General features: G+C 45.0%; 1 protein-coding gene and 1 long non-coding RNA gene across 2 annotated transcripts in view; one reads left to right on the top strand and one right to left on the bottom strand.

Annotated features, from left to right (window-relative positions):
• Nucleotides 1–12327, top strand: part of LOC117867555 — a 68484-nt gene that overhangs the window by 7476 nt on the left and 48681 nt on the right. Inside the window, exon 2 of the long non-coding RNA XR_004643438.1 lies at nt 10848–10976. This is a non-coding gene — a long non-coding RNA (uncharacterized LOC117867555). The remainder of the gene's footprint in view (nt 1–10847; nt 10977–12327) is intronic.
• The window catches only part of ITGAE (integrin subunit alpha E), a 48537-nt gene that overhangs the window by 26776 nt on the left and 9434 nt on the right, over nt 1–12327 (bottom strand). The window contains exons 10-19 of the mRNA XM_034752689.1: nt 12060–12146; nt 11687–11811; nt 10114–10265; nt 7776–7929; nt 5644–5794; nt 5494–5561; nt 4788–4911; nt 3470–3600; nt 2688–2822; nt 955–1176 (exon numbers count right to left, since the gene is read on the bottom strand). Coding sequence (XP_034608580.1) covers nt 955–1176; nt 2688–2822; nt 3470–3600; nt 4788–4911; nt 5494–5561; nt 5644–5794; nt 7776–7929; nt 10114–10265; nt 11687–11811; nt 12060–12146 — 1349 coding nt within the window. The remainder of the gene's footprint in view (nt 1–954; nt 1177–2687; nt 2823–3469; nt 3601–4787; nt 4912–5493; nt 5562–5643; nt 5795–7775; nt 7930–10113; nt 10266–11686; nt 11812–12059; nt 12147–12327) is intronic.

Here is a 12327-nt window from a genome sequence, read left to right as displayed (position 1 = left end):
ATCATCAAGTGATCCAGCCCCTGTTGCTCGTTCCCACTTTCTGCAACAACAAGGAGTCCGGTGGCACCTTAAAAACTAACAGATTTATTTGGGCATAAGCTTTCGTGGGTAAAAAAAACACTTCTTCAGATGCACTTCCTGCAACGGACAGGCAGACTTGCTAATGGAGGGTGTTTAGTCGGTAGGTGTGGAAGCCACATCCTCAAGTGAGCACTTTAGAATCATAGATCCATAGGGTTAGAAGGGACCGCAAAGGAAATCTAGTCTAACCCCCTGCCAAGATGCAGGGCTTTGCCAGCCAGCTGAGCTTAAGAAGCAGCTCTGATGAGTCAAGCCTACAGAGTCTTTTTCACACAAGTCACCTGGCACACAACTTCACGTTTCTCACCCATGCCTCCAATCTGCACTCACCATCAGTGGAGCATCTTTTGATCCACATACAATGAGATTTTTGAGTACCAGTGATATACTCTGGTATCTGCAGCATTTCTGGTAAGAGGGAACTGCAAACCTGAGAATGAGTTGAGTCTGGTGGCTCATGAAAATTAGCAAATTCAAGCTCGTTTCAGATTAAAAGAAAAAGCCCCAGTGCTTTTATCAAGCAAGCCACTTCTTTTTTCAAGGCTGATTCACTGTTTAATTGGTAATAAGGTGATTTTCCAGAGTAAAAGGAACTGCTCGTGCAAGAAGTGGAAAACCAGGCTGGATAAAAGCATGGGTTTGATTGCCAAAACACCCCTGTGATGCAGGAATTATTAACATGCCCATTTTAGAAATGGATAAATTGAGGCACGGGGCGGCCAGGTGACTTGCTCATAGCTGCACAGAGTGTCAGAAATTAAAATAGAATGCAGGAGTCCTGACTCTGAACCCTCTACCACAAGAACATGCTCTTCCCCCTACCCCACATTTAACCCTCATTGCACTTAGGATTCACACAGGACTCCTCCCTACCTGAGAAAAGGTGCTCCTGATCCCATTCTTATCACCATTATAGATGTAAATGCTGCCAAAGGTAGAAGAATCCGAAAGTTGATCCTCAAGGGGGGCTCCAACTGCAATGTCCGCATATCCATCCCTACTGATGTCCCCAATGCTGGCCACAGTAAACCCAAACCTTGCAAAAGGAGATGGTCTCTGGACACTTAAGTGTCCTACCCAGGAGAAGTAACCATTCTGAAAAACAGCCAAGAGGTTATTCCTGCTGCTCCTGAAAGCAGGTTGTTGTTTTTTGAATGGTAAGGATCGAAGGTGAACAACAAAGCTTTAAACAATAAATTAAAGAATTCCTCTGAAGGTCTGCTATTGGAGTCAATGAGAGCAGGAGCCGGGGTACATCTGCACTCTTACAAATAAAAATAACCAAAACATTGGAAATCAGCTGCTCCTACACTACTTACCAACATCCAAACACTACATATCCACCGTAGGATTTTATACTGCCTCATCTCCATAGTATCTGAGTGCCTTCCAAGTAAAAGCAATAGCCAATTCCCCAAGTCTGCAGTCTGCTCTACAGTAGCTGAGAACGTCACATTCCCCAGACTGCTTCATAGAATACGCCTCAATGTGTGTGGGGGGTGCATTATTTGGCTTTTGACAGATGTCTTGAACGTGCTGTGAGGCCACCAGCTGCTTTCAGCCACTCTAGAAGTACCCGACGCAAGTTTCATTAGCTGCTTCTGACGCGGTGCTGAACACGGTTTGTCTGGGTCTACATTTTCAGTTAAACTGTGTTCAGTTCTGGTTCAGCTAAAGCTATCAGCAGCAATAGGTCACCTTCCTAGTGTAGACAAGGCTTAAGTAGTGTCAGCAATGTCATCAGCACTTGCAAGGTATACACAGAACACCAGGGCTCAGTGAGAAAACAAAGGAGGAAGTGATTGTCGAATATTTTGTTTTAAAAAATATATGTATTAGTCTAGGCTAATCAATCCCGTGTTCTATTACGGATTTGCCAGTTTCAACAATTTTTCTTTTTAAACAAGAGTTTTGCATTCACTCATAAAGTTTGGTTTCAGTTTAGTTTCTCTTTAATAGCTCAGTGGGTACAGCATGTTTTATAACACTGGATTTCAAAGCAGAGATGTAGCATGAACCATCTTCCTGAACTGTATGCTGTGCATCTTGTACACGAACTGAGCAGGTGGGCATGCCCACTGATCTACTTTTGGGGAACTCCCCTGGAAGCCGTTCCAACAGCAGTTGACATGTATATTAATTTAAAACAATCATTATAAGGAATGCTGTTTCACAGAGTGGTTATGGGGGATGGAAAAAAATGGCTACAAAATAATCAAAATAGAAAGATGCTTCATTCTATGGGACAGGGTCCATAACAATAGGTGGGATGGGAGATGGAAACAATTTCACAAACTTCTATTTCTCATCATGCTGTGTAATAAATCTACACCAGGCCACAAAGATATCGCCATTTCTATTCCAGAGTTTCTCTTTCACAGTCCAGTAAATGAGACAGGACTGATCATTCTGTGGTCTTCTGATACAACAAGACAGTCCACGAGTTATGCTTGGGCACCAAATTGATATAATTGAGAGACTATACAGGGAAAGCACCAAGGATAAGGGTTTTATTTGTCACCACTAGCATGTGGTAACAGAAGTATTTCAAGGAACTGGTAGGAAAGCTCCCACCAAGTCAGAACTACTGAAGTCAGTGTCTTTACCTGAAGCCGATACACATAAACTCTTCCTTCTTCCCCATAGATGTGATAAAGCGGGGCTCCCACAAGAAGGTAGTCTGTCTCCCCATCCTGGTTCACATCCACAGAGCAGAGTTCAGAGCCAAAATAAGACCCAACCTGCGCCCCAGATAGAGAGTCAGGTTTTACACTGGAATTCTCAACAAACAATAACTTCATAATAATAGCCTTCTCTGGTGCCCTTTGCACCTGTCAGGGTGCTTTACAGAACTACAGATTTCTGCATAGTCATCTGTCCCTCTGTCTATATAGGGATCATTTCATGACTCCTATTATCACAATGCAGGCATCTTTGAGGAGGGCCCCAGTAACCGGAGTAACAGCACCAGTATCACTATCTAACAATTTCACAACGGGCAGTGGAGGATACCTTTTCCAGTCGGAGTGACTGGAGGTTTTTTTTTTTGAGGGGTCAGGTATCAGAATGCAATGATAGTCTAACCCCATTTATCTGAACCTCTTTCAAACCTCCCTCTTATCCAAACTGGGCTCACATCCTTTCCCCAGTTGTTTCCCTCAGCTATCTACAACACCAGTTGTCTGAATTTTTCTAACATCCCCAAAACTTTCTGGATGATCTGCCTCTAGAAGAATGCAGGGGAAGTTCTGATTAGAGGAAGCAAATGCTGAAAAATGGTCTGTAATGGCTGCATTGCAATAAAGACATGTGGAGTCCATCTATTTCCACCGTACTTAGTGCTTTGTCAACCCACTTGATTGGCAAAGACTGAGCAAAGCATGGGTACCTGATCTCCTTGTAGGATTTGCTTTGAGCCATCTTTCTTAAACACCAGCACTTTCCCTGTCATGCTGTGCTTCGGAGCTCCAGCAACATACCAGGCACCGTCTTGTGCATTCACCACAGCCACGCTGTACCCTGTGCATTGAGACAATGAGCAGAAATGACACATGATCAATACAATGCTTTATCACTGAGCCAAAAAGCCAATGACACACACTTTGGATCTGGGGTTTTAGCTTGGCCCATCACAGGTAATGAAATTCACATCTAGATCTGGAGCAGGAACCAAAAATCCACAAAGTTTGAGACTGTGGTGGTCCACGGTTTTGGTCTGATACCATCTCACTTAAAAGACTGATGAGGAAATAACAGGAGATGGTAACTTGTCTGAGAGAAAAAGCCAACAAAGCTCGTAAGTCATCCCTTTTAACAGCTTGTGATGCCTGGTCTCTTGATTGAATTTGAAGCCACAGTGCCCCAACGGGCAACAACAACTGTCACAACAGCATGTAAATGGCTCTGCAGTAGCAACACTCAACAAAATTTTGAACACATCCCTAGCATTTAATCACAGATCCTGAATGGTTATCTGAAATATACACATGTTGGTCCTGGCTTTAATTGCCTCTGGAGGCTGACAGGTTAAAAAGCCATCATGAAGGTGAAGGAAGTAATACTCCCTGTGGGATGCAGAAAAAGAAAGTTCATGGGGTTTATGTGACAAGGAGAAGATAGGACAAGCATTATTATGCGGGTATATAAGACACACAGTTCAGGGCACCTAAAACTAAATGGAGAGATTTTTGAAGCTAAGTCAAATATCAGGAGGTACAGGACTCACGATGCTATAAAGAACTTGTGTTAATAAGCAAAAATTTTACACCATTCCAGGCCAAGATTTGTAATGATTCAGGAGCTGTTTGCTCTCCAGTATCTGCTGCACATGAAATATTTACCCATAGGCTCCAAAAAAATTCCAATCATTCTGAGAGTCGTTATACAGTAAACATATGCATATTAACAAGATGCAAACGATGCCATGGTGTATAATGATGTATCAGTGATAATGACCACTATGCTGCTGGGTAAGAGGGAAAGTGCTTCCCCCGGAGTCCCTTTCCCAGCTGCAGGAAATAAAGATCCAGCCAGTTCCTGTGAGATTTGCTGTTCTTAATGCTTTCAACGCTGGCACATTGTCCACTAAACACCATCCACACATTGGTATATTTGGCCTGAACCTCCTCCCATTAACTATACTGGGAGCAGAATTGGATCCACCACCTAATCAGATTGTCCCTGGGGTGGCGGGGGGTGCTATTTACCTAGGTAGCCGTATTTTGCTTCTTTAGATTCGTTCAGGAAAGTGGCCGTCTTGGTTACCCAATCGTACAGCAAAACTCCACCGGACCAGTCATAGGCCCCCACAGCTCCAACCAGTATGTGCTGCTGCAGAGTTCACATAGGGAAAGATAGAAGAGAGGAATGAATGATACTCGTTTGCCTCTCTCTCGCACCTTGTGCCCAAGGATCTCAAAGCACTTTAGCAAAGATCAGTGTTTTCAGCCCCACCACTCCCCCAGGAGCTAGACTGGCACTTCTATCCCCATTCCAGAGAGGGGAAATCTGAGGCACACAGAGGTGAGGCAATCTACCCTATGATCAGATAAAAACCAGCAGTGTGGGAAACAGAATCTAGATCCCCCCTGACTCCGAGGTGTCTGCATGAAATAGAGTTAATTTTGGTAATGATACAGCAGTTACTATCACGTAGGAGCTGATATGTGCATTAGACACTGAAATCAGATATACCAGCTAGCGAGCATATACAAGTGAAATCTTTATGTAATCAAGGGGTACCAGTGAAACAGGCTCCGGTGCGCAATGGGGATTTGACTCTTTTGGTTCTCAAACTGTAGCGTGTGTCATTACGTAGGAAATACAGAGAATCAATTCTTTCAAGCCTCCCAAACACAAAATAAACAGCACCACGCACTCAGCTACCAGAGTGAGATTGCAGCAGGTACTTGCCTTGTCCAAGATCTGTGCGCTGAAACCAGTTTGCGCCAGCTCATATTCTGTAATATCGCCTGCCGTGCCTGAGAATCAGAAGAGGACCTAGTGAGTCATTTTCTCATTATTACTCAGACAGGATGACAAAGTACAGAGGTTTGTCCTCACCTTCTATCGCAATGATTTTCTGCTGCAGGGTTGAAAGGAGCCCATCTAAAGCTGAATAGTTGGTCACTCGGAATAAATGACTTTCATCTGGATCAGTGGCAATCAGCTTCAACTCATTTAGGGCCGTGGACTTGTTAAATGCTTCTCCCACCTGTAACAGAGACCAAGATCAATGAAGAAGAGCAGCACTTGGATCGAAAAATGGTGACTTTACCTAACTGTATCTGTTTGGGGGTTATAAAACCCCAGCAATCTGCACTGGGGCTCAGTCCTGTGAGCTTCCTGAGGGCTCACAGCAGCTGCAATTTCAACTGACATCAATAAGTTGGATGTTCTCAGTGCCTCCTAGGATCAGGCCTTTAGGAAACAATTCCACATAACAGGCTAATGTCATATCTGCTGAAAACTCGATTCTAGCTGCAGAGAAGAGGCAAATTTAAAAGCTAAAGCTTCTCCATATAACTCTCTGCTAAAGAATTACAAGTCTGAATTGGTTTAGAAACCAGACTGTCCATTAGTTTAGTCTTGCTAACGGAATTAATGTGTCCTGATTTCTGGTGTCTCGGTCTTGTAAAAATTCCATAATAAACCTTCTATCTCCTCCCTGTCACGCAAACTCCAAACTTTCTGCTCCTGAAACCCATGTACAGAATAAAACTTCCTTCACCTATATATAATGCCTTTTGAACCTGTCTTTCTCAAGAGAGAAATTACCAGCTAGAACCAAGATGCTTTTGTTTCAGATAACTGATGCCAGTGGCCCAGTTACCAGTCCCCGGGGAGCTGCTATGGATAATAAGAATATTGAACAAAGTTGAGCTCCAATTGCTACATTTTGTTCCTTTGAAGATGAAAATACAGTCAATTCAAAATTTAAAAAACAGTTCATTTCCATGAAAGCCTCTTTTTATTAAGCTTGGTACTGAAGGGGAAATATTCTGCCAAGTTTAAAGTCACATTTTGCTTGAATAAGATATAGTTTTGTAGACAGTGAAGATGCAAAATGCCTCAAAGCTGTCCCCACCTCTCTAAGGACCAAGCAGCAGCACTGACTGGTAAAGCTGATTGTGATGAACTAAGAAAGAATTAATATTTCCATTTGTTTCTTTCCATGCGAGTTGTGTGGCTAAATTCCCCGCACTCAGCTGTGAAAACCATAGATTTTCAGGCAAGATTTTAAAAACTTTTATCTATTCATTGTGACTTATGGCCTTCCAACATCCTGTGGAATCATGATGTACCATTCCGATCTTTCAATGCCATGACTGAAGACAGCGTCTGGACTTAGAACCATAGAATATCAGGGTTGGAAGGGACCTCAGGAGGTCATCTAGTCCACCCCCCTGCTCAAAGCAGGACCAATCCACTGACAGATTTTTGCTCCAGATTCCTAAATGGCCTCCTCAAGGATTGAACTCACAACCCACCCTGGGTTTAGCAGGCCAGTGCTCAAACCACTGAGCTATCCCTCCCCCCTTGTCTTACCTTAGTGTGTTTTTTAAAATATATACTGAACGGATCCCACTGGCTTTATAGTTTACATTAAACTTTGCAATATGAACACAGTGCAGTGGGCCCCTGGAGGAGAGATTTAAATGTTGAGATGGAAGATGCCTGACACAGGGCAACCAAACCAAAATGGTCGCATGTGAGAGCAGGTGGGCAGGAAGTGGAAGCACCAAATATGACTGGGCAGAGCAGACAGCAGAGCACAGCAGAGGTGTAGGAGTCAACGAGGGTGGGGTACAAGTGAGGATGGAAGTTGCGTAGGCCTTAATGGTGAGGTAGAGAAACTTAGCTGTGCCATGGAAAGAGAGCGGAACGAGTGAAGGCATCTGAGAAAAGGGTGGTATGAGTGCTGGGAGAGGAAGTCTACAAGAGACTTGAAACTGCGGTACTCCATTGAGTTGGGTTGGATTTTATTCACCTGTTGATCATATTATTAACTCAATGAGGTAGTTTTACTTTCCATTTATTCATTTTTATACATGCTCCTCATTTCCATCACTTACCAAGTTGCCATGCGGGTCAGTTTTTTCCTTTCTCTCCCCCTTGTTGTTCTTTAATGAGGGATATCAGCTATGTTCAGGGAGACAGATTAGAACAAGAGTCTTTGGATATTCCGAACTTACCCCAATGGCATAACGGTCAATTCTTGCCATTTTGGGTGAATTTATCACCGTTGTTAAATTCATTGGATCCAGGAATATTTCCCCATCTGTCAGCACAACCATGATTTTAGCAGCATTTTTCTGGGACCCCTGGCTCTCAATGAAGATAGAATCCCTGTTAAAATTGTCATACACAGGATGAGTTTCTGGGAGCAGAGGGATGAGCCAACAGATCTGTTGAATTCCTATGAATTTATGGCTAATAATTGTACCAAGGCGCAGAGAAGGGACTTAATTCCTCAGGATTTTTCCTTTCACATTCACATAACTCAACAATGACCAGATTTCCCCCTCCCCTCCTCCATAGTGAATTTAGTGCTGAGGATAATTGCCAAGTCAACAGCTCTGGAGACAGAAAGTATCTCTGGTTAGTCCAGACTCTCAGATCCCTATTCCACCCATTCCAGTGAAGGTAGTGGTATTGGAAACTGCATCGCCCCCTTTGCCCCGCCTCCTTCCCCCCACATCATACATGTTAATATGATTGACGGAGGAGATGGCACTCCCCATGTTTACTCAGTTCTTGCCCTCTGTGTTGAAGCTGCGAGAAGGGAGTCAGTTTATTCCAGCTGGGGTGGTGGCTCTTGGGATGGGGACGTGTATCCCAGTAGGGACTGGACAGAGACCAATATCTCAGTTCACAAAAGCCTCTTAGCAGCCACCACTGCTTTCACACATGGTAAAGGCTTTCACAGTCACCACCAACCTGGGCTGGATTTCAGGGCCGGCTTTAGGAAGTGCGGGGCCCGATTTGAACAGTTTCGACGGGGCCCCGACAGGGATGACTAAAAAAAAAAAAACCACGTAAAAAAAAAAAACACGTGGGGTTTGTACTCACCGGGCTGCGCTCCTAGTCTTTGGCGGCGGGTCCTTCACTCACTCCGGGTCTTCGGCGGCACTGAAGGACCCGCCGCCAAAGTGCCCCCAAAGATCCGGTGCGAGTGAAGGACCTGCTGCCAAAGACCTGGAGCATCGCTGGGTGAGTAAAAATTAAAAAGGTGTCTCTAGCCAGGGAAGGGATTCTCTGCCACTTGCCCCCCACTCTGGGCAGCCCTGCCACTGGGCACGGGGCCCGATTCGGGGGAATTGGCCTAAAGCTGGCCCTGCTGGATTTGGTCCTTCAGCCTAGTGGTTAAAAGCTCCATGTACCAGCTTGATTAACTGTACCCTGATTAGCTCAAATCCTGGTTCCCTTCTTCAGGTTTGTATTGTGCATCTCCAGATGCTTTCCAGGTTTTCTTTTCATTGCCTTCCTGGTGCCCCAAGGCCAGGGATTAGGCTCTCACATTGTCTACTGGCCTTTAGCAGGCCAGATGACATTCTCTAAAATAGGAAGAGCAAGCCAGCAGCATAGGCCGAGGGAAGACAAATCTCCTAGTCTCTTGGTCTGACTCCTCTGGCTTCCCAGTCCCCCAAGTATCTGCAGCCTTTGGATAACCAGAGTCACTGAGGCAGCCCCATCATCACTGGTAGAGTCAGAAAGTGCTATAACATGTATCGTATGTTCAGTGTTCTGGCGAGGAAGGAGTGCCTCACGCTGCTCAACAGGGACCCTTCTGGCCAGTTAAGGAGATGTGACCAGATCTGGGCCCCAAATGTTCATGCATCTATTCAGAAAGTGCTCCAGCAATATAGGATCACCATTTCTTATGTGACTCAGGGTACATCTACACTACAGCGGGGAGTCGATTTAAGATACGCAAATTCAGCTACGTGAATAGCGTAGCTGAATTCGACGTATTACAGCCGACTTACCCCGTTGTGAGGACGGCGGCAAAATCGACTTCTGCCGCTTTTTGTCGGCGGCGCTTACTACCACCTCCGCTGGTGGAGTTAGAGCGCCGATTCGGGGATCGATTGTCGCGTCCCGACGGGACGCGATAAATCGATCCCCGAGAGGTCGATTTCTACCCGCCGATTCAGGCGGGTAGTATAGACCAGGCCTAACAGAAGTATAGGGAGCATAAGGTTTAGTGGGTAAGAACCTCACTTCTTCAGATGCAAGTGTTAGAGTTGTTATGGTGCGGTGCGTGGTTGCTGGTGAGAATATGCTTAAGGTTGGCAGGTTGTCTGTGGGCGAGGACTGGCCTGGCTCCCAAGGTCTGTGAAAGTGAGGGATCATTGTCCAGGATGGGTTGTAGATCATCTAGCATCTGAAGAAGTGAGGTTCTTACCCACGAAAGCTTATGCTCCCAATACTTCTGTTAGTCTCAAAGGTGCCACAGGTCCCTCTGTTGCTTTTTACAGATTCAGACTAACACGGCTACCCCTCTGATACATTTCTTACGTTGTTACTTACAGCACGTGTTGGATGGCAGATGCTGTTTTGGTCACGTTGCACAACTGGGTGATGTTCTGAACCTTCTGGAGGGTAGCGTTAGCGTTCCAACTGTCCCGCAGGTTAAACTCAGTTCTGATTTCAAATCCATACTGCACCAGGGCAAAATCACACTGGAAAGAAGCATCAGATAAGAGTCCAGTATTGATAGCTGATCCAGAGAACTGGGGCTCTCAGAAACAACCAGTAAAGAAATTCCCAATGAAGAGAACGGCATTAATGGGAAAAGACAAATTCAGACTGGCGATAAGGCACAATTTTAACAGTGGAACAAATTACCAAGGGTTGTGGTAGATTCTCCAACACTGGCAATTTTTAAATCAAGATGGGATGTTTTTCTAAAAACTCTGCTCTAGTTCAAACAGGAATTAATTCAGATACGTCCTATGCCCTATGTTCTACAGGAGATCAGACCAGCTGGTCAAAATGGTTTATCTGGCCTTACAGTCTATTATGAATCTATAAAGGACGGCCAGAAAGTAAAATCTTTTCCGGCAGAAATTGCACCTATACACTAAAGAGATGAACACAGAGAAGAAAAAAGTTATGTTAGTTCAGAAAAATTAGAGCCACCATCAGATTCATATTTTGTTCTGTATTTAGTGATCAGAGAGAGGAGAGCTTTAGACAAGGACTGGAGGGTTTGGGTTTTTTTAGTTTTTGTTTTCATCTTGCTTTTTTGCCATACATTCCAGGCTGCAGAGAGAATTATCTGGGACCATCCTGAAACACCAGCACCACTCCTTGCTGCACTGTGGCTTTCCTTTGGAGCTCTCCCCTCAAAGGACTGACCTGGCCTGCCGCTGATAAGATCACCGCACAAGGTAAAGCTCTTCAAGGCTATGTTTGTACAGCACCGAGCACAAGGGGGCCTTTGCCTCAAGGAGTTACCACAACACAAATAATAAATGCAAATGGTGTTATGCAGAAAGAGGCTAATGGCTGCCAGCAGGGGACTCTTGGATCCAAAGACATTCACAGATTGTGTTAGAACCAATGGCTGTGCCAAGCTCTTTCAGGCTCAACAGAAAGAGCAATTAAGTCCTTTTTGTACAATAAAACAGCTGGAGACAATAGGGAGTGGCTGCCCAAAGCAACAGGCTGCATGGCAAGCCAGAGCTAAACCAGATAGTTCAACAGGGGTTTCCCTGGTACAAAGACGGGGCTAGCATATCGGTTGCAGGACGTGGGTATTGTAAGCAGGAAGCCAGGAGAAGCAGTTGTGAGCCTGATCCTATGAGGAAGCAGAGGGACAGAGATTCTTGGGCACAAAGTTCGCTGAGGACTTGGGGACTTCTGAGCCAGGAAACGGCCTACTGCTGTTTGTTCCTACTGTGTTCAGGGAAGCAAGACTGTGTGTGCATTTTGCGTAAATAAGGTTGATCACACCTAAATTGTATCACTGATTTCTTATCCTAACAGAAACAACCCTGCAATGCCCCGAACTGTAGCTAGTCACTCGGGCCAAAGGGGCAATGCTAATAAAGTGCAGTGGCTGCCGTATGTGCAGACCAATAAGTGAAGAAGAGAGTACCTCAAAGCACTTCTCATAGAACGCTTTCATCATGTTGTAGATGAAAGCCTTGGCTCTTTCAAAATCCTCAGAATCGATGCTCCCTGATCCATCCAGAACAATGGCGATCTCTGTCCCTGGGTCTGCTGGGACACAAAAAGCATGATTTAGAAGGAGGCGGTCAGGAGCTCAGAGGTCTTGACTAGGACCATCGTTATTCCAGCATTGCGAGAAATGCGTCTCAATAGCCAGCTAACGGGCGTGAAACTGCAAAGTTGCCATTGCAATGTCAGCATCCAGAGTGCAGCTGTCCTCAGCAACACATTGATGCTAGTCAACGCTACTCACTGATATCCAACAGCACAATCCCTTGACAAGGTATTTCATCGCTTACATGAGTCATCGTCATCATCCTCCAGGATGTTGTTATTGTTGTTGTTATGGTTTTCATAGCCAGATCCTGCCTCTGGAAGATATGCCGCTAGAAACAAGAAATGAAGGGGGAGGGGGAGAAAAGAAATAAAAAGTGAAAATATACTTTGCAGCAGTGCCCTGGGCCAGGACTCCATGATGAACCAGTCCCAGAGCTTCACACGTTCAGCATCCTTTCAGCCCATAACGGGTCAGACTAAAGCACGGGCTTAAGAGAAGGGTATAGTAGC

This window comes from Trachemys scripta, chromosome 18 (genome assembly GCF_013100865.1).
Source record: "Trachemys scripta elegans isolate TJP31775 chromosome 18, CAS_Tse_1.0, whole genome shotgun sequence".
Lineage (NCBI taxonomy): Eukaryota > Metazoa > Chordata > Testudines > Emydidae > Trachemys > Trachemys scripta.
The sequence above is the reverse complement of the archived record's forward strand: the minus strand, read 5'-3'. Positions and strand labels throughout refer to the sequence as shown.